The sequence below is a fragment of the Oreochromis niloticus genome, unplaced genomic scaffold (genome assembly GCF_001858045.2).
Source record: "Oreochromis niloticus isolate F11D_XX unplaced genomic scaffold, O_niloticus_UMD_NMBU tig00001364_pilon, whole genome shotgun sequence".
In the NCBI taxonomy this organism is placed as follows: Eukaryota; Metazoa; Chordata; class Actinopteri; order Cichliformes; family Cichlidae; genus Oreochromis; species Oreochromis niloticus.
The window spans coordinates 115,920-140,225 of record NW_020327366.1 but is presented as its reverse complement, the minus strand read 5'-3'; the positions used below and the strand labels follow the sequence as shown (position 1 = coordinate 140,225).

The window sequence follows — 24,306 nt, the reverse complement described above, 5'->3', positions numbered from 1 at the left end:
GTTTTCATTTAAAGTGTTATTACTTTTGCAGAGGTATAGGTGAGCTCTGAAGTAAGAGCCCAGAGGCTAAATATGAACCCCAGCAACTGTGAGCTCACTGTGCTCTGTGTTAGCTCTGCACAGTCCCACAGTGAGAAGACAGGAAGGAGTGCAGCCTCCAAACCGCTGTCAGCACGAACTGGAAGTGACTCCAACAGTAGCTCAGATTTCCAGCTGGAGTCTGGAAGGAGGCAGGTCAGATAACAAAGCTCACATCTGCAATGAATTCAGGCGGCGTTAGCTCATGTAGCTGCAAATCAAATCAGCCATTCTCTCTTCATTTAGTGTAAAGCCTCCAAAGGAGACGCCGCCACCATGAACACAACTCGGTACTTTGACTTTGTCTTGCATTTACGCTGCTTGGACGGATTGCTGCATGTGACTTTTTTTTTGGCGGGAAAAGCAATAATATTATTTTTTATTTATTTATTTATTTTTTAGAAAGAGGGGCAATACATATTAATGAACATTTTAATAAATGTAAATATGCCAGATTATAGCCTTGGGCTAATTTCCATCTGCAGACCCTCTGGCAGGTTGGTGTTAAACACAAATTAGTAAAAACATACAGAGACACTATTTACAGAGACAAAAACAGTCATCACATTATACTAGAACAAACAAATGACAAGAAGAGTGGACACAGAGGACTGTATAGATAACAATAGCGGAAACACATCAATTATATTGCACAAACCCCAGTATTGCATATGCCCTCACTGTCGTGATATTGCGTTCACCCATTGCACAGTTGCACAGTTGTTTCCCTTTTTGTAATACACTAACTCTTTTTCCCGTCCAATATAAAGCATGATTATTAAACATGATCACATGTTAAAACACACGCTCAGAAAAAGGAAAATATATATAGATATAGATATCATTCTCAAAAGGTCAACTCCCCTCCATCTCTGTTCATGTAGAGTTCCCTCCCCACCACCCAATAAACCCAAGACCTTGTGACAGATTTTGCCCAAAAGGGCTTTGAGGTAAAAGTAGATAAGAGTCCTACATATTACTACACTGAAAGTTTGTGCTTTAAGCGTTTAGTGTTTATTTAACAGCGGGGAAACGACACATAGGAACCCAGTGAGCTGGTTTGATTCAGAGGTTCTTAATAGGTTTGATGTCTAAGTGTAAATTCAGAACTCAAATAGAAATTCAGACATAGATTATGTGTGATTGGGTGCCTCACAGGAAAAATGCACACTGAACATTTTAAGCACAGTGTTAGTTCAGTCTGTGATGGCTCAGCCGACACCCTGTTACACATCCAATAAGCATCTCTCACACAGACTGCAGTATTTAACCTGCAACCCACATCCCATGCCAGCTCCTCTGTTTCTCAAAGTAGCTGATACAGCTGAAGATCTAAAACAAGCACCTTTTGTCAATCTTAGCCATACCTGCATGATGGGAGAAGATTCATCACGCATTTTTTTTCATTTATCTTATTCAGAGTTATCCCAGCAGTGTACAACATTGACAGGTCAACAACAGAGATAAAGCCATTTGCACATGAGCAATGTAGAATCACTACTTAACATAACCCACTAAGTGGATATCTTTGGGAAGTTGGAGTACTCAGAACCCCTGCAGACATGAGGAGGACCTGCAAACTCCATGCAGAATGGCCCTGACCAGATGGTGGATTTAAACCACCCCGTGGAGTACAAAAGAAACTGAATGAATGAAATGTGCAGCAGTTGTCCTGCATACCTTTATACACATGTAGGCTGCTGGGTATAATGTTACAGGAACATTTTCCTAATGCTAAAAACTGACAAAGCCATATTATAAGTTTGCCTAGATAATAAGCAGGAGGCAGGTGTTACTCATGGAAAAAGACTTAAAAATGATATTTAAGATAAATCTCAGAACGTCGACGAGTAAAACCAAAACTGTAGAACTTGTGTTTAAACATGTGAGAACCTAACTTTTAAAACATGTATTCACCTGCAGTGTCCCATAACTGTAACATAATTCATAGCACAGTGGTCGCAGCACACCTTTAGATTAATAAGTCGCGTGCAGGGACTCTACAGTCCCCTTCAACTCTGCTGAACCCCTTTTGATCTTTTAATTTGTCGAGTACACTCTCATTAACCTCGCTTCAGGCAGAACCGTTCAGTAATTGAGTCTGATAAAAGCAGACAAACCAAGTTCTCTAGCAGTGAACAAAGGAGCAATAGCAGCTCCTCCTGGAGTTTGTGGAGAACGTTGGCTTTACTTTCAGCATGTAGCCAGAGACACAACCCCTAATGAATGCAGAATAATGCAGCAGTAAATGTTTGGAGACCCACTACTTTTACAAAATGTGATGCACTGCAGATGACAGTCTTGCAGCGTACCGTGTCGAGTCTTAAAATTGTTATTGCAGGATCGTTTCATTAACGTGTCCCATAAAGTTTGATAAATGCAAATAACCTGATGCTCAAACACATTAATAGAGAATCTCTTTGCTTCTGTTTAGCGACAAACCACACAGATCAAATGTTAAAGAAAATACAGTTTAATTAAAAATCTTAATGGCTTAGGCATGAAAACATTGTAACACAATGAATGCCGAGGATATTAAAAACACAATAAATAAAATATCTACATAGACAATAATAAAGCAATAAAGACAGTTGTTTTAGTAGGCAAGTTCCCGTTGAGAAGGCTAGTTAACATGAATAAAGCGCACGCACACACTCATTAATCAGCGGATCAGAACCAACACACCGGCCGAGGTTACCGGCGACACTGAGAGAAAGCGTGTGAGACGGAGGAGCCTCTGGCAGTGATTCAGCAGGACAACGAGCCTTGAGTGCATCATCACACATCAGGATTACAACAGTCCTGGAGTTAGTGCCATTTAGTTAGTTGCCTTGGTACAAAACGCCAAGACTGAGTGAAAACAAAGCTGAGGGGACTGAAGACACATTCGTGGTCTCTATTCTGGGGCAACTCGAGGAAGAAGAGGAGGAGGAGCAGAAGCGTGCGCACGCACGCACGCGTTTTAAGATTCTTTTGGTTTGGGGCGATTAAAGCTGCAACATTTCTGTGGCACCACAGACAGCCGGAAAACAGCAGGAGAACTCCGGGGTATTCTGGGTTCTTAACAGGATTTGCTGCTTTTTTTTCCCCCCTTAGCATCAGATTACATTTAGAAATTTAAAAACATTTCATTTCGTTCCGTTTGAAGTATTCGGTTTTTGCACTGTCTCCAAATCCAGCAGCACATTTATTTAAAAAAAGAAAAGACAAAAAAAGGAGGGGGGAATCTTAGTGTCTGATAATTACGAGAAACATTTTTCAGATAAAGTTCATGTTTAATATAAGTCAATCACCCTTTGCCCTTTATCCCAAATAGGGGGTAAAGTTTGTTATTTTGACTGTAAAAAGTGGAGTTCTATTTATTCAGGAACACTTTTAAGTCAGCTAATTTGTTTTAATCTAAAAAAGGTAAATTTGCATAAACTGTAGTTCTGATATAGTGTTACCATGGCGAAATCAAGAGAGTGCTTGACCTGAAAACAATCTGCAGCAGTTTCTAACACATTTAAATGGTGAATGTGGAGGGGTTATTTTGGCTTGCCTGCTGGGATGTGCATGTTGTGATGGACAGAAGGCACATTTACTGTACATGTCGCTGCGGAGGAATGAAAAGGTGACCAGCTGATAGTGAACTTCCTTTCACGGTCAGGCTCATTCGATTAAACTGGGTTCTTGTTATCTACCTTTAGGACTTATTAGAAAAACAACAACAAAAATCAGCCTATGGTTCAAATAATATTCATGCAGAAAAACATAAATGTTCCAGATTTTGCAACTCTTTTTGTGTTATGTTTGGATGCAGATCAGTCCACTGTTCTCCTTTAATGTCTTCAATCTGAATCTTTCTTTAGTAGACAAACCAACAGCCCTCATGCAGGTATGATGCTGAATACCACCGATGGGCTAGTCTCAGACGGTATAGGTGTGGTGCCTGGAAGTGACAGCTAAGGATGGGTATCGAAAACCGGTTCTTGTTGAGAACCGGTTCCCACTGTTTCAATTCCTTGGAATCGTTTGCCGTTTTTGCAAACGATTCCCTTATCGATTCCAGTCGCCCCAAATGACGTCACCACATTGCGGAGCGTCATTTACCTGGCAGGAAACATGGCGGCTCAAACGCTCAGAAGTTTGTTTATACTTTACGAGAACGGATGACAACAGGGCAACTTGCAATACTTGCAAAGTAGATATTTCACTTAAGGGAGGAAACACTACGAATCTGCAAAAGCATTTGCTCACAAAACACACGATGACCTCAAATGAATGTCGTGTTTTTAATTCCGCTCCGGACTCGTGAATCTGAACTCAGCAGCAGCGGTAATGTTTGCGCGTCCTCTCCCGTTAATGCGGCAGGTAAATGATCAACTAACAGTGCATATTATATTAGCGCGATCTGCTTTATTACAAAATCTGCCATTACTGTGCATTTAGGTGACCCTGATGAGAGAGACAGACAGAGTCTGGCTGGCTCAGCTGCTGGCAGTTCTCGCTGCAGTCTACCGGTAGCGTCTCCTTTCAGGCCAGGATGAATGTCACCGAGCAGTGACTAAGTTTGTGGTCAAAATCTTGCACCCATTTGTCACAGCAGATGCCCCCGATTTTCGGTTAGTGAAGGTTTAATTGTAGGCAGGGACATTACTGGATATTCTTGTGTAATTGCTTCAGAATAATTTATGTTATAGTACAGAAGAATATTTATTTTATTATTTTACATTTACATTTTTTTCCTGGGGACCCTCTAACACCCCATTGAAGGCTGGTTCTCTTGAGATCTCACTGTTGGGTTTGTAAGGCCATGTTACTCCTAAATTTCTATCTTGTTCAAAGAGAAGATAAAAACAAAGTTCTAAGCTAATCGACCTTAGTGTTCTCCTTTTTCAAAAGAATCGATAAAGAATCGAATCGTTAAACAGAATCGAAAATGGAATCGGAATCGTTAAAATCTTATCAATACCCATCCCTACTTTTAGTCCTGTTACAGTAGCATAAGGCCATAATTCTCTCGGCAGTCCTTTTTCTAGGAAAGGACACCTCCCCATTTAAAAGAGAGTTCCCCATTGCCTCAGCTGTGCCATTCTGATGAGGAGAATATGGCACACATGCCTCATGCTTTATGCCCCTTTCCCTTAAAAGGGACTGGAAGGAACTGCTTGTGAACTCAGTGCCACTGTTGGATCTAATGCACTTAACACAGCCATATGGTGCACAGTCAGCTAGAAACTTTGCTGTGGCCTCTGTGGTGTCACTTTTCTGTTTTAGGAAGTAAGCTGACACTGCCCCTGAAAAATCATCTGTGAATAATATAGCATATTTATGACCAGTGTTGGTCAAGTGACTTGAAAAAATTAACCAGTAGCTAATTACTGATTACTTATTTTCAAAAGTAATGAATTACTTAGTTACTTAGTTGCTTTTTAAAAACACAATTTACAAACCAAATAGGTGATAAAGTGATAGATCTTTCAGCCCAATTCTACTTTTTCTGCATAATCCATCATACAAAATGTAATCAAATGGAAAAGTCTCTTTTGAAACACTTTTTATCAGTTTTAATCTTTTAACTTTATGCATCAAGCAAGAACTTTAATTATATGCAACATTCTCTGACTGGAAGAAATTTATTGAACATTTAAACCTATTTTCTGCACATTCCAGCACATAAAATAAAATATTTTTTGTGTTTACACTCACTCTTTCAAATAGATGCAAGTAAAACACAGCAGAAAATGAATAAAGTCAAAGACTAGCGGTCCTGTTGCTCTATTTTCACCTGTAAAGCAGGAGTGAGGTAGGCAGAGGTTTGCCCTGGTGCAGGTGTGTCGCAGCAGTCAGTGGAAGAATCCGCGAGTTTCTCATTACGTCGTAGCGCACTCGGTCCTTGCTTGGAAGTTTGGGGGGGTTGCTGTAAAAAGACGTTTTCTTCCCACGCACAGCGGACACTAATGTTTTTGTCACTTTTTATGGAATCAAACTCAAAGTAAGGTCAGTACTTCCACGCTTTAAACGCTGCACACTCAAAAAAACACAAAAACATCTTCACCATGCACCATTTACCAAGAACATATATATATATAACACAGATTATAACATTATTAAATATTGTTCATATCATATTTCTGTCCACATATTCTCACCGTCATAGCAGATGAAGTGATGCATGTTAGTACATGTACAATCTGCCCACTTGTCCTCACACAGTTCTCAGGGGTGGCACCATAATCATTTGGCTCTCCATCTTTCCAACAGCTCTTATTTTCAGTGTATTCCTCCCCCGGCAGAGACCAGTGCCACCTCCTGTTGTCTCCTCCTGGCTCGCTGTACAGTCCAATCCAGGCTTCTGTTTGACTCTGTGCAGAATCTTGAAGTCTTCTCATGTCTGTCAGGTCAAACACTTTGGCCAGGTCTGTGTATTTCTCTCTGCAGTATGCCCGTGCTTCATCCCAGCTCATCTGTTCTTGAATAAAGTGGTACTCATACAGCTGACATGTGATGAAGACACACTGACCTAAAACAGAAGAAATACTGTTGAATATCTGCTGATACAAGCAGGAAACTCATGTTCCCATCAAACTGTCCAGTTTACAGGTGAATCCTTGATTTTCTCAGTCAGAGTTCATTTGTTTAATGAGTCCTGATCAAACTAAAGGATTTTAGGTGGAAACAATCAGGAGCCCTGGTAAAATGATCACTCACCCATCAGAAGAAGCAGAAACAGACTCCACTGCATCGTCGCTCTGTCACATGAAAATGACTTTTCTTTCATTTGGAGGAAACAATGAATCCAGCAGCTCTTCACTGTTTGATGGACACGCAGCACTTTATATTAAACACAGATATCTAGTTCATCACACAGTGCTGTAAGAAATATATGATTAATCTTAATAAATGATCATCTATTTAAAATTGTCCATGAAGACAAAGCAATAGTTCAAATGTGGTCCACACAGCACCTCTGTACACAGACATGAAATGAGCCTGCAGGTTTGAATCTGGTTCTTCTCTGTTCATGCAGACAGCTCTGCAGTAAATAATTATCTGTACTAACACACACTCTGTACTCAGTATTTTAATATGAACATACAGACTGTCCTCCTGAGATAACGATCCAGTGTAGATATGAGTTCTAAAGGGACTCATTTACATTAAACTATGGGAAAATAACAGAAACATCAAACACTGGACTGTCCAAGAAGCAGAACGAGGAAGTTTCATTCTAATATCTAAATATGACTTCCTTGTTTGTTAGGTGGTGCAGGTGCAGGGGAGGGCTGTGACAGCAGAGGTGCACATGGACAGGTCACCTCTCCGTGACAGAAACATGAATATGAGTCTGTTGATTTTTGAGGATATAAACATAACGCTGCCTGTACTGATGAATATCGCTGGATCGCTCTGACGCTGACATGATCTTAAAAACCTGTCAAAGACTTTTGTGTGCACTGATGCAGCAGTCACATGCTCAAGCTGAATAATTACACACACCCCACTTTTCAGTTATTTATTTGTAACAAATGTTTGGAATCATGTATGATTTTCGTTCCACTTCTCACGTGTACACCACTTTGTGTTGGTCTTTCACCTGGAATTCCAACATGATTCATGTTTGTGGCTGTAATGTGACAAAATGTGGGAAAGTTCAATGGGGCCGAATACTTTTGCAAGCCAGTATTTGCTGGTCAGACTATATACAGACATTTAGAAAGAAACAAAACAGTTTTTTCAGCTTTATACTTAAGTGGAAACTGATATTCAGCATGAACAAAATGTAACACAACATCAGCTTTAAATATGTATAAAAAGGTTTTTCAGCCTGGGCCACACTGGAGTTTTTTAAATCTCCTGGTCTTTTTTTGTGTGTTGCCACTTCTCCATTCCTGCCTCTCTGCTCCGTGCATCATCATCATCAATCATCAGTTCTTATCTGTGATTGGACTGTGGCTGCTCGTGCTTTCTAATGATGCACAGTAAAGTTTCGTAAAGCTCGTCTTTGAAATGTCTCTCAGTGACAAACAGTGACGGTAAAAACTAAGCAGAGTTGACTTTTTTGTGTTCAGACAGCAGTAGCCTGTGAATGCTATATGCTACCGTAATACCCCAAATATCCCGTAAAGAACAGCTTCTCATCTTTTCAAAACCATTCACATGCTCTCACTAGCACAAACAACGACGGAGTCACAGTCATTTAAAGAGCGCTTGTGTCAGCGGGCCCATAGTCAAAAAGTAAACTGTAAAGCAGATGTGAGTCCTGAAGGATGACATGCTCCAATCCAGAAATCTTTATGGCAGCGGTCCCCAACCTTTTTTGCGCCACGGACCGGTTTATGCATGACAATGTTTTTACGGACCGGCCTTTAAGGTGTCACAAATAAATACTACAAAAGAAAACTAGTACTGCTACCGAAAAAAGAAGATTTATTCATAACACGCGTTTAAAGACCCACAAAAACCGAGACAAAAACGACAAAAACAAAATAACACTAAAAACCACTAAAACCCCTAAAAACCAAACATTTTACACCCAAACCTCAACTCTCACAGCTCGGTACCAAACGACTCGGGGTTGGGGGACCGCTGCTCTATAAGATATTAAGCACAGATGGTAAACTGCAGTCAGACCCTGAATACATTTTCTTCTTTTGGCACAGATATTGTTTCAGTTATTCTTTGGTGAGCTGACATATTGGCTACATCGTCATCAGTCTGCTAAACACAGGAAGCAGCTGACTTCAAAACATCAGAGAAAACCAGGACCAGGAACAGCCTCAGTTTGTGGGAACCAGGATATGACCTGGAGAAAGAAGAAGAGATGAGGACACAGTCACCAACAAACTCTGAAAGCACTTCATGGAAGCTGATTTTAAACTGAGCAATACTGATTATTCAGAAAGGTTTCATGTTTTATATTTATATACATATATATATATGTATATAAATATATATATATATGTATATATATATATATATATACATATATATATATATATATATATATATATTTACATATATTATTTCACTGTGTATATATATATATATATATATATATATATATATATAATGGAATGCCGTTTAGGTAATTATTATATGTATAGAATGATTTTCTGAATATATAAAATGAAACTTGACGTCACGGAGGCGCTTGCGCCATCTAGTGTTTTCCTTGTTTGTACCTGCGAGGAATGGCGCTATGAGCCAGTCCGCACGGAGTCTTGTGGCTCACATTCTAAGTAATGAGGAGCTAATAAACACCCTGGCAAATAAATGTTCTGGCCAACCTAATATTAGTACCAGTGTACCGCATCGTACTACTGATGAAGAAATTTATTCACTGTTTCAATGTGGAAGACCAAATGCAGTGAACCTCTCCAGTCAGATAGCCCCTGGTTATCCAGCTAACGTTATGGAGAACGTGCCTTCCACATCACAGGAGTGTCCCACAACGGGTCCCATCTACAATCTTAGACCTTTAACTCGAAAGGGTCCAAGGCAGAAGAGGTAAGAACGGAACTAAATGCACTGAAATTACTAGTGTAAAGTTAGTAATTGGCAGGTTTCAATTGCTAGAATAAGCTAAGTAAACAAAAATATCACAGTAAAAAACAGTGTGCAATAGACTCACAACGTGTGATTGTGGAGACTAAACTGTGCACAACAGTTAATTTGTTTATTGTGGAAACGTGATTTCGATAATATTTAAACTTAATCTGCAAACGTTGTGTAAAAGCAAAGCACATAATTCAGTTGTTACAGTACATAGTTTTTGGCAGTATATAATTTAATGAAACTTTTTTTTAAAAGCAAGAAAAAGTACTTCGTCAATTTAAGAACATTTTTATGTGATTGTTAAGTTTCTCCACCCACCCATCCCACTATCTTCCATCATCTATCCATCCATTCATCCATCCGTTCTCTTCCACTTATCCAATTCAGGATTCCAAGAGCCTGTCCTAGCTACCATGGGGCTAGAGGGTGTTTATTAATGCAAATTGGACATGTGTACAGCATGGTGTATTTTTTTTTTTTAATAAGATGTACTTCACTGAACAGACAAGTGTGAGTATATTACATCGAGAAATGTTTACTTTGCCTTTATCCTCTACTAGGTTTCCAGCACAGCTAAGCAGGTCACATTCTGTGGCTCAGTCTTTCACCAAAGAAGTGATTCTCTTGCCAGACCATCTAACTACACATGTGCCAAGGCGTAACAAAAAAGCTTGGCTTTTTGAAAATGGACATATAAAATCTGCACTGGAGTTTAGCTGTGATTGGGACTCAGACAAAGTAATGCAGGCAATAAGGACTGCCTTCCAGCAAGTTGTTGAAGGATGCAGGTAAGCTTTAGATCCTTTTTCATAAAAAGATTTTTTTTGTTACTTAGATTATTATACTATTAAAGGTCAACTTTGGGTATTTCCAAAAAGGATCTATGAGCACTGATCAGATTGGACTGGATTGATATCTTTTAGAGTTAACAAAACTTAAACCTTTTAATGTACTGTATTGTATTGTAGTCTGTTATCATTAACAAAACTTTCATATACACTGTTTTCTTCCTCCCCTAGGCTACAGATTTTGCTGGCATGCCACACCAAACTAGTTGAGCCATCACTCACTTCCAAACAGACTTTGAATGGAGACCTTGTAAGAAAAAACTGTGTCATCAGAAGTGAATTTATGTCAGACCTGACCAGGTTTTTTTTTTTTTTTTGTGAGGACAATGAATCAGTAAGTAATCCTGAGCATTTCATCAAATGTATGTATGTTCATAAAATGAGAGTGAGAAAGGCAAAGATGGATTTTAAACTAAAAATAAACTGGAAACCATGGTGCATTTATAAGTATATAAAAGATATATCTCCAAGAGATGTAACACTAGAAATTACAAATAAATAACATGCTAAATTTGGGTAAAATTAAGGGATAAAAAAGTACTAATTACTAACTATACAACACTATAATCATAGCTGTACAATACTAACTGTACAATAAACAAAGACAGGACAGAGACAATACAAAGTGGATTGTGCAGGAGGTATAGAATACCAAGTACCGACGCAAGTGCTGAATTTACAAGGAACATTGTACCCAAATGTGATTTCAGTTTCACTTCAGTGTATTAAAAGCGTAGATAATTGCATTATTACCAATCCTGTTTACTGAGTACAAATAATAGACTATTTCTGCATCCAACTAAGCTTAAATTGTTGTGGTCTTCACTAACTTCTTTTTTCAACATTATGGATTCACTATATAGATTAAATGCTAATTAGCTTCATGTGTGACTTCCAAAGTACAGCTTACTTTTCAAAATATGCATGTTTTACTTTTGCATTAATCTTTTGGTATTTTAATGTATCAGTATACCAATAATCTTAGTTAGAATCTCATTTTGATTTTGTATTTTTCTATCTTATATTTGAAAATGGTGTCTCTTTGGAAGATATTCTTGTTTTCTGCACTGGATGTGACAGCATTCCAGCCCTGGGTTTTCTCCAAAGCCAAGCCTTGAGTTCATCACTAACTGCAGATTTCCAGTGACCAATACTTGTGAAAATATCCTTTGTATCCCAGTTCATGTAGTGTACACTACTTTCAAATCAGACATGGAGTTTGCAATACGGAATTCACCAGGATTTGGAAGAGCATGATGCGTATTCTGAAGGATTGTAGAAATGATGAAGATTTTGTTTTTCTATTTTGCATATGCATGTTTAATTTTCTTGTTTCTTGTTAATATTGTTAACCCAGCGTCAGATTCTCAACCTGTCCAGGGTGTACTCTGCCTTTCATCCTGTGGTAGCTGGAATAGGCTAGCAACACAGATAAAAATAAGCAGAAGAGAATGGATGGATGCATTTGGTTTCAGTTTATACATATGAGGCATATTTTGTTTTTGGATTGTAGTTTATCTGTTTTCCTGCCTATATGGCATGTTTTGTCCCTGTTCTCTGATATGACCCATAGTAACATTAGATTATTTAGTACCCCTGCAGGGAGCAAAAGAATATGCCGCAACCTCACTGTTACATAGAATTCAATTTTCTCCAATGTTTCCTGTGTCCAGCTATTCCACACAATGCAAAATGTCAGTGGTAATGTCATAACCTACAGGTTTACCAGCCATGTTTTGTATTTCAGATACCTTTGTTTCTTTTTTAAATACTATAGCTACATGTGGTCATTGAAAGATCTGCCACCTAGAGCAACTTTTCTTTACATTTTCAAATGAGATGAGTTAAGCTTTATTTCAGTGTCCCATTTGAACATTTATGCTTTACATTGAAATTCATATTAATTTTCACTTGATTTCTAGCTTAACTCACAGCTTTAAATAATAGTTTTTGTTGAATATCTCCAACACTGCCAGCAAGTTGTCTAAATGTGACAGACATGAAATATATAATAATATATAGCTGAAATATGAACATTATATCATCATCACACTATATGACATTGCATTCTTATCAAATAATGATGCTACTACTACTACTAATAATAATAATAATGATGATAATAACTGTTAAACATAACCTGGTTTACATTCTTTAGGGAATGTTTAAGGAATTTGTTTACTTGATTAGACAGGCTAATTGTATTTTGTTTGTTTTTTACCTTTCTTTTCTTTTCTTTATTTTTTTTAAGGTCAGTGTTGCCCTGTTACTACAGAATACTCTTTTCTTCCTCTGGGTACTGGAAATACACAAATAAAGTGTTCTGTGTTCCTACCTTTTATGTGTCTTTTTTTTTCCAAATATCAGCCTGTAAGAGTTTAAATACAAACATTTCTCTGTTTGATAGTTAAAAATGTATAACAGATATTTTATTTAATAAAAGAATCACAATTCGTGTTTAATAACAGATAAATTAGTACATCATACCATGATATGTAACATATAGTGTGACATTTTTTTACTGTGACAAGTATGGTTTGCCGTTAAAGAAAAGTATATTTTAAGCACTTTATTTGACTACTTTTAAGATTTAAATGGCACAAAGGAATATGAAGATAAAACCAGTCTTATCAACCTTTACCTAAATAATAGCCTTGGAACTTTTTCAATATTGTGATATTTCACAATTTTTTAGTGTCTGGCACCAAAACCCCCCACTAATGAACACAACCAAATTTACTAATAACCGAAGCATCTGGCATGTATATTCAGAGATCATTCTATATATTCACGTTTCATTCCATATATTCAGAAGATCATTCTATATATTCACGTTTCGTTCAATATATTCAGAAGATCATTCCATATATTCAAGTTTCATTCTATATATTCAGGTTTCATTCTATATATTCAAGTTTCATTCTATATATTCAGGTTTCATTCTATATATTCAAGTTTCATTCTATATATTCAGGTTTCATTCTATATATTCAAGTTTCATTCTATATATTCAGAAGATCATTCTATATATTCACGTTTCGTTCAATATATTCAGAAGATCATTCCATATATTCAAGTTTCATTCTATATATTCAGGTTTCATTCTATATATTCAAGTTTCATTCTATATATTCAGGTTTCATTCTATATATTCAAGTTTCATTCTATATATTCAGGTTTCATTCTATATATTCAAGTTTCATTCTATATATTCAGAAGATCATTCTATATATTCACGTTTCGTTCAATATATTCAGAAGATCATTCCATATATTCAAGTTTCATTCTATATATTCAAGTTTCATTCTATATATTCAGGTTTCATTCTATATATTCAAGTTTCATTCTATATATTCAGGTTTCATTCCATATATTCAAGTTTCATTCTATATATTCAGGTTTCATTCTATATATTCAGGTTTCATTCTATATATTCAAGTTTCATTCTATATATTCAGGTTTCATTCTATATATTCAAGTTTCATTCTATATATTCAAGCTTCATTCTATATATTCAGACTTTGATTGTAATATATATATAATATTTTCCTAAACGGCATTCCATAATATATATATATATATATATATATATATATATATATATATATATATATACATACATACATACATATATATATATATATTTATATATATATATATATAGATATAGATATATAGATATATAGATATATATTATTTATATATATATATATATACACACACAGTGAAATAATATATATATATATATATATATATATATGTATATATATACATATATTATTTCACAGTGAAATAATATATGCATATATTATTTCACTGGACGCTCGTCAGGCCTTGGACAGAATAGACTGGTCAGATTTATTTAACGTTCTCCCAAAGTATGTATTTGGAAATCATTTTCTCAGATAGGTTCAACTTTTGTAACAATACTTTTTAAACGTGTCACATTGGAGCGTTCCACTCATCAGGGGTGCCCGTTATCTCCAGTGTTATTTATTCTGACTATGGAGCCTCTGATGATGACAATTAGAACTAGAGAGCGAAAATGTCAGAAGAAATCTTAAGTGTGCCTATGCTGCTGCCAGTGAGTGTAGTTTGCCATTCATACGACTTCAGGGAGTAAAACGCACTAGAGCAGCTCTTCTCCACCATGAACTATGGTGTGTGGGTGCATGTGGAAGACACTTTAAAGAGTTCGTACAGATTTTAAATGCAAATCATTGGTCAATTAAACTTCAATATGAGAGTAGCCACTTAAAAATCTATTTTTTAGATCCCACAGTATTTTTTGAAGTGATAGAGGCCATAACAGAAAGCTGGCCAGAGGGTGATTTCTTGCACAGAACAAGTTACCATCTGCCTCACACGTTCTGCAGCATAGATTTTGCATTTTCAAGCTCTCGGGAAAAAAAAAGTTTGTGTGACATTTCAATGAGAGCAGAATTAGAGGGGAAGGTCAAATTGCCCTCTGAGAAACTGGTGTGTTACTCACTGCATAGATGCATGGCATCTAATCCACGTAGAGGAACGGTGTGACCAACTGCAGGCAAGCTCTCTTTGGATCAGTGGCGGTCCTAGCCTGTTCAGCGCCCTGGGCGAACACTCCCCCACCCCCCACACATACCCCCACACACACACAAAACATATTAAGGATTGTACATTAACATAAAACTGTTGTCCACACACTCATATGAAGAGAGGGAGAGTATGCAAACAGCTACCAAGCAGCCATCATGATTCTTCATACAATGAGAACAGGACAAATCAACAATTGACAATGACTAATTAATATTAAAATCTTTAACATAATGTATTGTTAGGAGTTTAGTCTGTTACTGTTACTATCTTTACCATTTCTTCTTGGAGCAACTGTAACCCACATTATTTCCTTAGCAATTAATAAAGTATTCTGATTCTGACTGTTTGAGGATGACCTGCCATTATCCAAAGACACATCTGCTTACCTGTATCTTTTGCTCTTTTCTCCTCCTCTTCTTTTCTATTTTTTCTAAACTAACCACCTGATGGCTTTGAACTTTTCTTGTCCATCTTCCATTGGTTTTAATTTTGCACTCCAGTATGAACACCCATCCCTCAACCCGAGGATCACCACAACATAACCTAACAGACCTACACCTTAGTTCACAGATTCACTTTGTCTAAGGTTCATTTCTGAGATTTCACACAACCCAGGATTCAAATCATGAATACATGATTGAACTTGGATTTACAACATTATGAATGAAATGTGCTCTATTTGGAAGCAGCAGGGCCTCCCTCCCCTTTCGACAGGTTGTGTGTGAGACTTTAAATCATCAAACTGTACATTATAAATTGTTATTGATCCCTTTACCCCAAGTCCTAAAGTGTATATTTATTTTCTTACTCTTCTTATATTTGTTTGTTTATTTGCACTGCTGTAACTGGAGCCTCGTCATCTCGTCTCTCTCTATACTGGACTGTATGTAACAGAGATGACAATAAAGTTTACTTTGACTTCAGCAGCAGCAGGTGCATCGAGGGCTCTCGCGCTCACCTTTAGCATACAGAATTTTGAAAAACATCGGTGCAAATTATTAGTCTGTATCATGATGTCTGGTGTTTTCGTGTTTGTTGGTTTGTTTTTATTTTGTTTTATTTTGCAAGTTGGTTGTTAGACGCTGCTCCAGCCGGTCAGAGAATCCCCCGCCACCCCACCCTCTCCTCTCTGAGCCGCAAGCAGCAGGCGCAGCTCGCAAACGGAGGGCGCCCTCACTCCCAGCATATGGGTGATTCCCACTATGCGCTGGCTGCTGTAGGGGCAGCATGAGTATGAGCATTTTTTTTTGCCGCACCCCACCACGATGCCGCCCCGGGCAACCGCCCGTGTCGCCCGTATCAAAAACCGCTACTGCTTTGGATTCAAAGAATCTCGTGTGTGCCATTCAGAGTGGGGAGTGTGGACTTATGCCTTGTTTCTCTTCTGTTCCCACCTGTGTTTTTCCCTCTGAAGAACTGGTAACCAGTGTGAAACATCAGGGATGCTCGATCAGACCAGTGAGAGCAAACAAACCCAGCCCTCCCAGTTTATGGTTTAATCTTTGTTGGGGGAGAAAACTTTTTAAGCCCTAATTTTGACAGGGAGTAGAGACTCCTTTTCTGGATCTTCAGAGAGGATGAAGGAGGAAGAGGAGGAAGGAGAGATAGGTCTGTGTTTTATTGTAAGATAGAGACCTGGGAATATTCTGGGAATGGCAGCCTACTTAGGTGGGGAATACTTTCAATGCAAACCCAGGATGACAGCACGAGGTGAGGCAGAGGAGGAGCAGCTCGTGAAAGGCAGATGTGCAATGCTTTTGTGCTGTGTGAGCGACCATCGTTGAACATCTATAATCCAGTTTTATCCGTTTTTGTTAGGTGTGACTGCACTTAAAGAGGCCTGGAGGCCTTTTCAGAGGCGTCTCTCTTCATGCATGAGAGACAAAGGTGCCAACCTGCCTGCTAGCTTTGTTATCTTCACACCTCGGCTTGTATGATTAGGTAGAGGATGATTAGGTAGAGGATGATTAGGGGTCCATGGCCCTCTTGGGGACACTCCCATATGGCTTAAATGTGGGACTCTCCATCAGTAGCTCCTTACACTACGCTGAGCTGGATAACTGAGAACCTTCACAGACATACTTCCAGGTGGATGTAACCCTACGGAGAAACTACAGCGAGAGTAAACCAGCTAACTTTGGTGTTTTTACAAGTATCAGGTAATTTCATATGTGACTTTTCTATCAGCTAAACAAACTGTGCATGCACATTCACGCTAAAGTTAAATACAAAAGTTACTAAAGTTGTGGAGATCGTCGACAGCACCAAATTCCTGGGCGTCCACCTGGAGAAAGACCTCGGCTGGTCCCTCAACACCAGCTTCCTGCACAAGAAAGCCCAACATCGTTTCTTTTTTCTGAGAAGACTGAGAAAGGCCCAGCTTCCACCACCGATCCTGACCACCTTCTATAGAGGAACTATCGAGAGCATCCTGAGCGGCTGTATCACTGCCTGGTTTGGGAACTGTGCCATATCGGACCGCAAGACCCTACAGCGGATAGTGGGAACAGCAGAGAAGATCATCGGAGTCTCTCTCCTCTCTATTAAGGACATCTACACCACACGCTGCATCCGCAAAGCCACCAGCATTGTGGCTGATTGGACACACCCCTCTCACACACTCTTCACACTCCTGCCATCTGGAAAAAGGTACCGAAGCATTCGGGCACACACATCCAGACTGTGCAACAGCTTCTTCCCACAAGCCATCCGTCTCCTCAACAAAAAGGGACTGGACTGATAAACACACACACACACACACACACACACACACTCTATCAATCAGTTCAACTCAACTACCTCAAAGCATTGAGACTGGACTTACACATCAATCTGTAAATGCTCTTTTTGCACAATATTTTTATGTTTACTGTTCCTGCACTACCTACTTACCAAGTATGTTTACGGTTTCCTTTGCACTACTTACCTAGTTAGATGGTTAGTTTTAGTTATAGTTAGTTTTTGTTAATTTATGTTGTAATTTATGTTAGGTCAGTCTGTCCTGTCTGTAGTTAGCTAGTTTAGTGATTTTCTGTTAATTTATGTTGTAAATTTATGTTGCATGTAGCACCTTGGCACTGGAGGAACGCTGTTTCGCCCCACTGTGTACAAACTGTATATGGCTGAAGTGACAATAAAGCCAACTTGACTTGACTTGACTTGACTTAAAGCGCAGAGTCTCTGCTTTCAGAAACAATTGGAGTAGTTTCAATTGACCGAACGGTTCAAAATTTACGGTAATTTAAAAACACGTTGCAAAAACCTGTCGCCGCTTGTTGGATTATGAGTTTCAGACATTAAAATGCAATTCTACATCCGGACACTAGAGGGCGCAGAGCGCGGCGGTGGTACCGAGCAGTGTTTTGGGCGCAGAAGAAGAATTTCACAGAAAGAACTTCCTGTTGGGAAGCTAACGCTAGCACAGCATGTGTGTCTTTTGTGTTCACGGTTTAAAGAAGATTATTGTGTTTTCGTCCACTTGTCACCCAGGCTGACAGCAGGTTCACTGCCTCAGGTTAGTAAACACGCATTACAATGAATGTGCACGGCACACCTCACAGCACAGGATGTTGTTTGGTCATTCGCACATCTCGGTAAAGGATGCGGGTCATTGTGTGTACATTGTGGGTTTAGGCTGCAGGTGGATTGATGCTAATGCTAACTGACTTGGCTAGAAGCAGAATACAGTGGAACCCCGACTTACGAAAAGTTCAAGCTACGAAGGCACTGAACGGCAATATTTCTGCCCGTGTTACGGCAAAATGCCCGCGTAACGAAATCCGCTGGCTCTGATTGGCTGAGCCTTCAATGCCACAATGCTCTCCGAATCATGTGACAACCCCTCGGCTTCCGTACTTGCGCTTCGCTCTTCCACTTGAACCTCAAGATACTAACCCCATTTTTTGCCTCAGAGGGCCCGGTGGCGCCAGTGTCCGGCAGCCTCGCCTCTGTCAGTGCGCTCCAGGGTGGCTGTGGCTACAACGTAGCTTGCCATCACCAGTGTGTGAATGTGTGAATGACTGAATGTAGTACAAAGCGCTTTGGGGTCCTTAGGGGCTGAGTAAAGCGCTATATAAATACAGGCCATTTAGTAGTGATGGCCAAATGAAGCTTTCTGAAGCTTGTATTGAAAAACGGTTCATTACTCGAAGCTTTTCAACACAGTCCTCTCTGGTGACATCTGGTGGCCAAAAGTATGAAGAGCAGCTTGAATCCACAAAATAAAACCAACTGCTTCATAATGATTGCCAACTCTACAGAGTGGAATTCTGTCTGATATTGGGCTGCTGTTGTGTTGCTTTGAACGCGTATTTTTTGGTGTTAAAAATGTGGTTTATTTGTTTAATAAATAATTTTGCCCAGTAAACTTTTCTTGTTTGAACATGCACCATGATGTGGTCTTTCTTTGCTTGTGACTTCTTGATGTTGGTAAATACAATAATTGAAAAATACCACGTTACATATAACATGCATATAATAATGTACAACACATTATGCAGTATGCTTCTGCTGTGAGGTCCTGCCTGCATGTACTTATGCAATTAATCGCTAGACGGGTATATTTATAAATAATATTATATTAGGGAAATTTTCCTATACATATTTTTGACCTGGGGGTAGAATTGATTGTGAAATGGAAAAGGAAATGCTTATGAACTTACAAATTAAAACCATGATGCATTTAAGGTAACCCTTTTTCATTTTTATTTAAGAAGAAAATTTGTTGCACTGTGCGATGGCCGAACCTGTTCCTTTTCGTGGAGATAATTTCTCCTGCCTTAAGGAAAATCCCTTCACATGGCATAGAAGAGGCTGGAGTGCAGAAAAACTGGTAGAGATGCAGTTATGGCTCCACAAACTATCAGCCAAAGAGAATAAATAAATTAAATTGCTGCACATTTTGTAGACTAACATTTTAAGATTATTTTTTAAAATAAAATATATCTTTTTGTAACATTAAATGTTACGAGTCAAATGGATGTTTTTCTAAAGTTATGTAATGATATTTATATTATGAAAAGCAGATTTTTGACATTTTAAGTTTTTCCCGTTTTCAGATAAAATAAACACGCACAAAACAAAAGCAAACGGCCAGAACACAAAGCTGGAAAACCCACCCGATTGACGAGAATCAACTCAAAATACTCCCACACAACAGAACCAAATCTCTCAGTAGAATGATCAGTGGTTCGCTATCGGCCACCATCAAAACACTCCACAAATCCCGCAAATGATTCACTTCGTTCAATTTGAATCAGGTACCGAAGCAGTTACGTGCGTAATGAAGCTTCGGACGTCACTGGTCACGTGACTTTTGCCAAACGAAGCAAACCTCGACACAGTGCTTCTGAACCAGTGTGTTGTTTTTTTCGACACACGCTCCGGAGCGTCAGCATCAAGCGGGCCATCACTACCATTTAGTGTTCCACTCAGAAAATCCGCGTGCCTTCAAGAAACTGGTTTCTATGAAGCTGAACAAACTGCTCGTGTGCGTGCATGTTTTATACATGTGCTAAATGTATTTGTGCAGAACATTGTGTGCTTTGGAGAAACAGCAGAGGATCAACAAAGGTTCAGTTTTAAAGTAGGTTTGGTGTCCAGTGTAGCGACATAGCTAGCTTTGCATCATACAGAGACATGCTACTGGTGCTATAAAGTGATATGTAGAGCTTGTCTCTGTATTTGCAGTCCAAACAACATGGAGAAAAACGTTGTGTACTGCCTGCTGTGCAACGAGCCCCAGCTGTCCATTTCGACTCACCTGAGCAAAGTGTGCCTGAAAGACGGCACAGCACAGGAGAGGGAGCAAGAAGCTTCCAGAGCTACTGCCTCCCAGGAGCTGTTTTCCAGGGAAGGTCGACTCTAGAGCATCTCGGAGCTGCAGGAGTTTTGCAAGGACGCAACATCTTGCATCAAACTCTGCAGTCGCCTTCAGAGTCGTGGCTTTATCTTCACAGACGCTCCCCAAACCTGGCCAACAGTGCTGCCAACACCGAGGTCTGATGAGCTTATTGCCACTCTGGCTCACACATACTGCATGACACATACGCACTTCCAACACCGTCTTACTGCCGTCACCTTTGCAACAGGTCTGATAAGAAGGAAGTCCTCGCCATGGCTAAAAAGGACATCGAGTATTTCCACCAAAAGCTTGCAGGTGGTGATTGCATCCCCAACGTTGCCATGACAACGTTCAGGCAGTACTGCGAGGCCATCCTGATATTACAGCACGGACTGACATCAAGTGCTGTTCAGGATTTTTCTGTAAGCGCCGCCAACAAAAACAGTAAATTCTAAGTGATAATTGATGTAAGTGTGCATCACCCTAAGCTCCAACACTTTGTCCCACACACACAGGTGCAGGACTGGATGGAGCGAAGGGAAAGCTTGAGGATGACCATCCAGGAAGAAGAAGTACGTCCTCTGTTCTCAGCAGCGACTCTCTTCCTGCTCTGTATGGACCCTGGGAGGTGATTTATAGTTATCATTGATGGCTCTTGTCTCTGCAGCTGTTGGAGTGCTACTTTAAGAACATCCGCCCAGTGTCCTTACGAAACCAAAGAGCTGGCAGTGATGACGGGGGCAGGTTCTTCCTGGGAGAAGGTGGGGTCCCTCTGACCAACCCAGGATTAGATGTAGGGCGCCTGAGGGCCAGGTGAGTGCTGCACACCACTGGATCCATACTGGCAAAACTTTGCCCGTGTGGTCTCACCACTCAGCCACATGTGTTGCTGCGTTTGTTGGTAGATGTATAACTGCTTCACCTTTCTAATTTGGTTAGATACCTGCGCAGCGACACTGAGCATCCTGCAGCTGGGTCAGCGTCACACTCAGCAGGAGCAGAAACCTCGGGACAGGCCAGGTAAGCTTTTCTTTTTTATGTTACCCACTAGCACAAGAAAACCTGCCTTACAAGGTTCCACATCCACACTATTGGTGGATTTCTCTCTCACTCTGTGTAGGTCCACTTCCACAAAGCGCCTACCTCTCAGAGAATGGGATGCCTTCCAGCGGACCTTCCCAGTAACACTAAAAGGAGAGCCACCTTCAAAACGCCGCTGTGTACAGGCTGGTTTTCCACACTACCGAGCCCACTACCACAAGCGGAGGGAGCTTCAGCTTAAGCAGAGAGTTCAGCACATCCTCGGTAAGCCCGGGCACGTCATGCTAATGGACGCTCTGCCTCCATTATTTACAGCTCTAATCAATGTTCCCTCTAAGCTGCGCACGTGCGCAATTGCGCACTGCTGGCACGGTCTCTGCGCACAGAAAATCTGCGTTGCGCACAAAAAAAAAATCTAACCTGAATTGAAATTAAAATTAATACTTTAACAATTCTGCGTTGCAGTGTTAGTCAGTAAGTGACTGGCTGCTCTCATATTGTATTAGAACGATGCCACCTTATCCCATAGTCCAGCTGCAAAAAACTTCGTTGTTTGCCAAACTGAGTTACTTTTTTGAAGAAGTAACTATATAATTAATTGCCCAACATTGGTCATTATATACTGTATTTGGCAGACAGAGTTACAGACTCTCTCCCAGACCACAGACTCATAATACAAGTCAGAGCTTTATGAAAGAAAAAAAAAAGAAAGTTGTGTTTTCAAAATTGGAGTTCAAGTTATTTTTACTTCCAATAGTGTTAACATACTACACAGGTCAATGACTAGATTTTTTTTTACATTTTCATTGTAAGTGGGCTAAAGCAGTTAATTAAAAGTAGTCTAACATAAATGTGAATGCTGTAATTTGATTATTTTAATAAACCATGTAACTTGGCATATTAGATGCCGCCGTGACCACAGTGCACACGTCTGATGTCGCTCACAGTGGTCCAAGGGATCGCTCAGGGAGTTTGTGTGTTCGCTCAGACACATGAAAAATTAGAGGGAACATTGGCTCTAATATATACAAATAGCTCAGTAATACTTCACATCACAGAGGTTCAAATATATATGATTGACAGATACATATGGTTTATTTGCATTATTCCTCACGTCTCGCTCTGGGACAGGGTGTGTCAGAAGAGGTAACGCCCCTCAGCGTGCAAGAGTACAGATGGCATTAGATAAGGAGACCTGGTTCACCAACAAGCCCACTGTTGATGCCGTCCTACAGGCCTGGGTTGCTCCACAGCCCAGGATCCAGGACAGCCAGTCCCTCATGTCCTCGATTTCAGAGCACAAATGGAAGGGCCTGGCTTTGAAGGACTTTAGGGAGGAAAAGGGCAAAGGTAAATGCACCTATGGTTTGGACCACACCCTCTTTGACAGCAAGTCAACATTTCTAAAGAGCTTATGATGACTTCCTGTTTGCTCACAGGTGTGATCGCCCTGATGCCTTTCAACAAAGGAGACGTCGTCTGCGACTACCACGGGACGTGCATCACCAAAGCTGCAGGGAATCGGAGGCAGCAGTCGGGGTCTCTCTTCTTCTACAGGGACGAGTGCCACAGGGCTGATGCCACTGCGTCCCCCTGTGCCTGCCACCTGCACAAGGACTCCTGTGGAAGGCACATCAACCTTTGCCAAAGGAATCCAAACGTGAAGCCACAAAGGTTCACAATGAACTTCCCTGCTGGTCCTCGTGAGAGTGTGCTGTTCATCGCCCTGAGGGACATCGCGGTTGGAGAGGAACTCCTGTGGGACTATGGAGTCTAGAGATGGCGCCGTGTTTTATGTCCTATCCTACATTTGGATATCTGCCCATACCGACATGACTCTAATATAGTGTATTTCATATAAACATGGGCCATAAAAACTAAAAAACACCATCGATGTCCAGTCCAGCTGTGGCTCCATATATCTTTCTCAGAGGTGAAATGCAGGTTAACTCGGTCCATCCCTGATGGAGTCACCCATAAATCCTTCGACTGGACATTTGACTTGAGTTGTCTTTGTTTTTTGTTTTGTTTGACCTTTTCTGATTAAAAACATGTAAAAATGTGAGCTCTCATGCAGCATTTAAACATGATGCTTATGTCCCTGATAACTAAACCACTGTTGTTGTTTTTTACCGATAATAAAAACTATTATTAACACAATCAGAAATCAATCTCCCTCACAGGCCTTTATATACCAAACCCTGTGGTGACAGCTGCAGTGGAGACTTCAGGGCTCAAACTTTCTCTGATTGGCTCCAACCTTGACAGGCTCAGCCTGCTGCTGCCAACAACACTCACTAAGTTTCCCCACCGAGCACCTCAGGCCTCTGCAGTTACTGATGATCATCAACCCTAGTTGGAGATTTCCAATCAGAACAG

At 39.9% G+C, this 24,306-nt stretch overlaps 1 protein-coding gene across 2 annotated transcripts; it reads left to right on the top strand.

The window, feature by feature from the left end:
• The first annotated feature begins 18,409 nt into the window (after positions 1-18,409).
• On the top strand, positions 18,410-24,241 carry LOC102077454 (uncharacterized). 2 transcript variants are annotated; one of them, XM_019355134.2, is made up of 9 exons: positions 18,410-18,558; positions 20,733-21,041; positions 21,134-21,308; positions 21,402-21,458; positions 21,554-21,699; positions 21,826-21,906; positions 22,007-22,191; positions 23,059-23,277; positions 23,367-24,241. In XM_019355134.2, the coding sequence occupies exons 3-9, from the start codon at positions 21,159-21,161 to the stop codon at positions 23,702-23,704; spliced, it is 1,176 nt and encodes a 391-aa protein (XP_019210679.1). In that variant the 5' UTR covers positions 18,410-18,558; positions 20,733-21,041; positions 21,134-21,158; the 3' UTR covers positions 23,705-24,241. The 2 variants fall into 2 exon arrangements, with proteins under 2 accessions (XP_019210679.1, XP_025760180.1); XM_025904395.1 differs by lacking the exon at positions 18,410-18,558 and adding an exon at positions 20,575-20,628.
• Positions 24,242-24,306: the final 65 nt, after the last annotated feature.

Excerpts from the sequence above, each read along its gene's own strand:
- LOC102077454 (XM_019355134.2), top strand. The coding sequence starts at position 21,159 with ATGGCTAAAAAGGACATCGAGTATTTCCACCAAAAGCTTGCAGGTGGT. Across the intron at positions 21,459-21,553 it reads TGACCATCCAGGAAGAAGAA|CTGTTGGAGTGCTACTTTAA; the intron begins GTACGTCCTCTG and ends TTGTCTCTGCAG. Across the intron at positions 21,907-22,006 it reads GAAACCTCGGGACAGGCCAG|GTCCACTTCCACAAAGCGCC; the intron begins GTAAGCTTTTCT and ends CACTCTGTGTAG.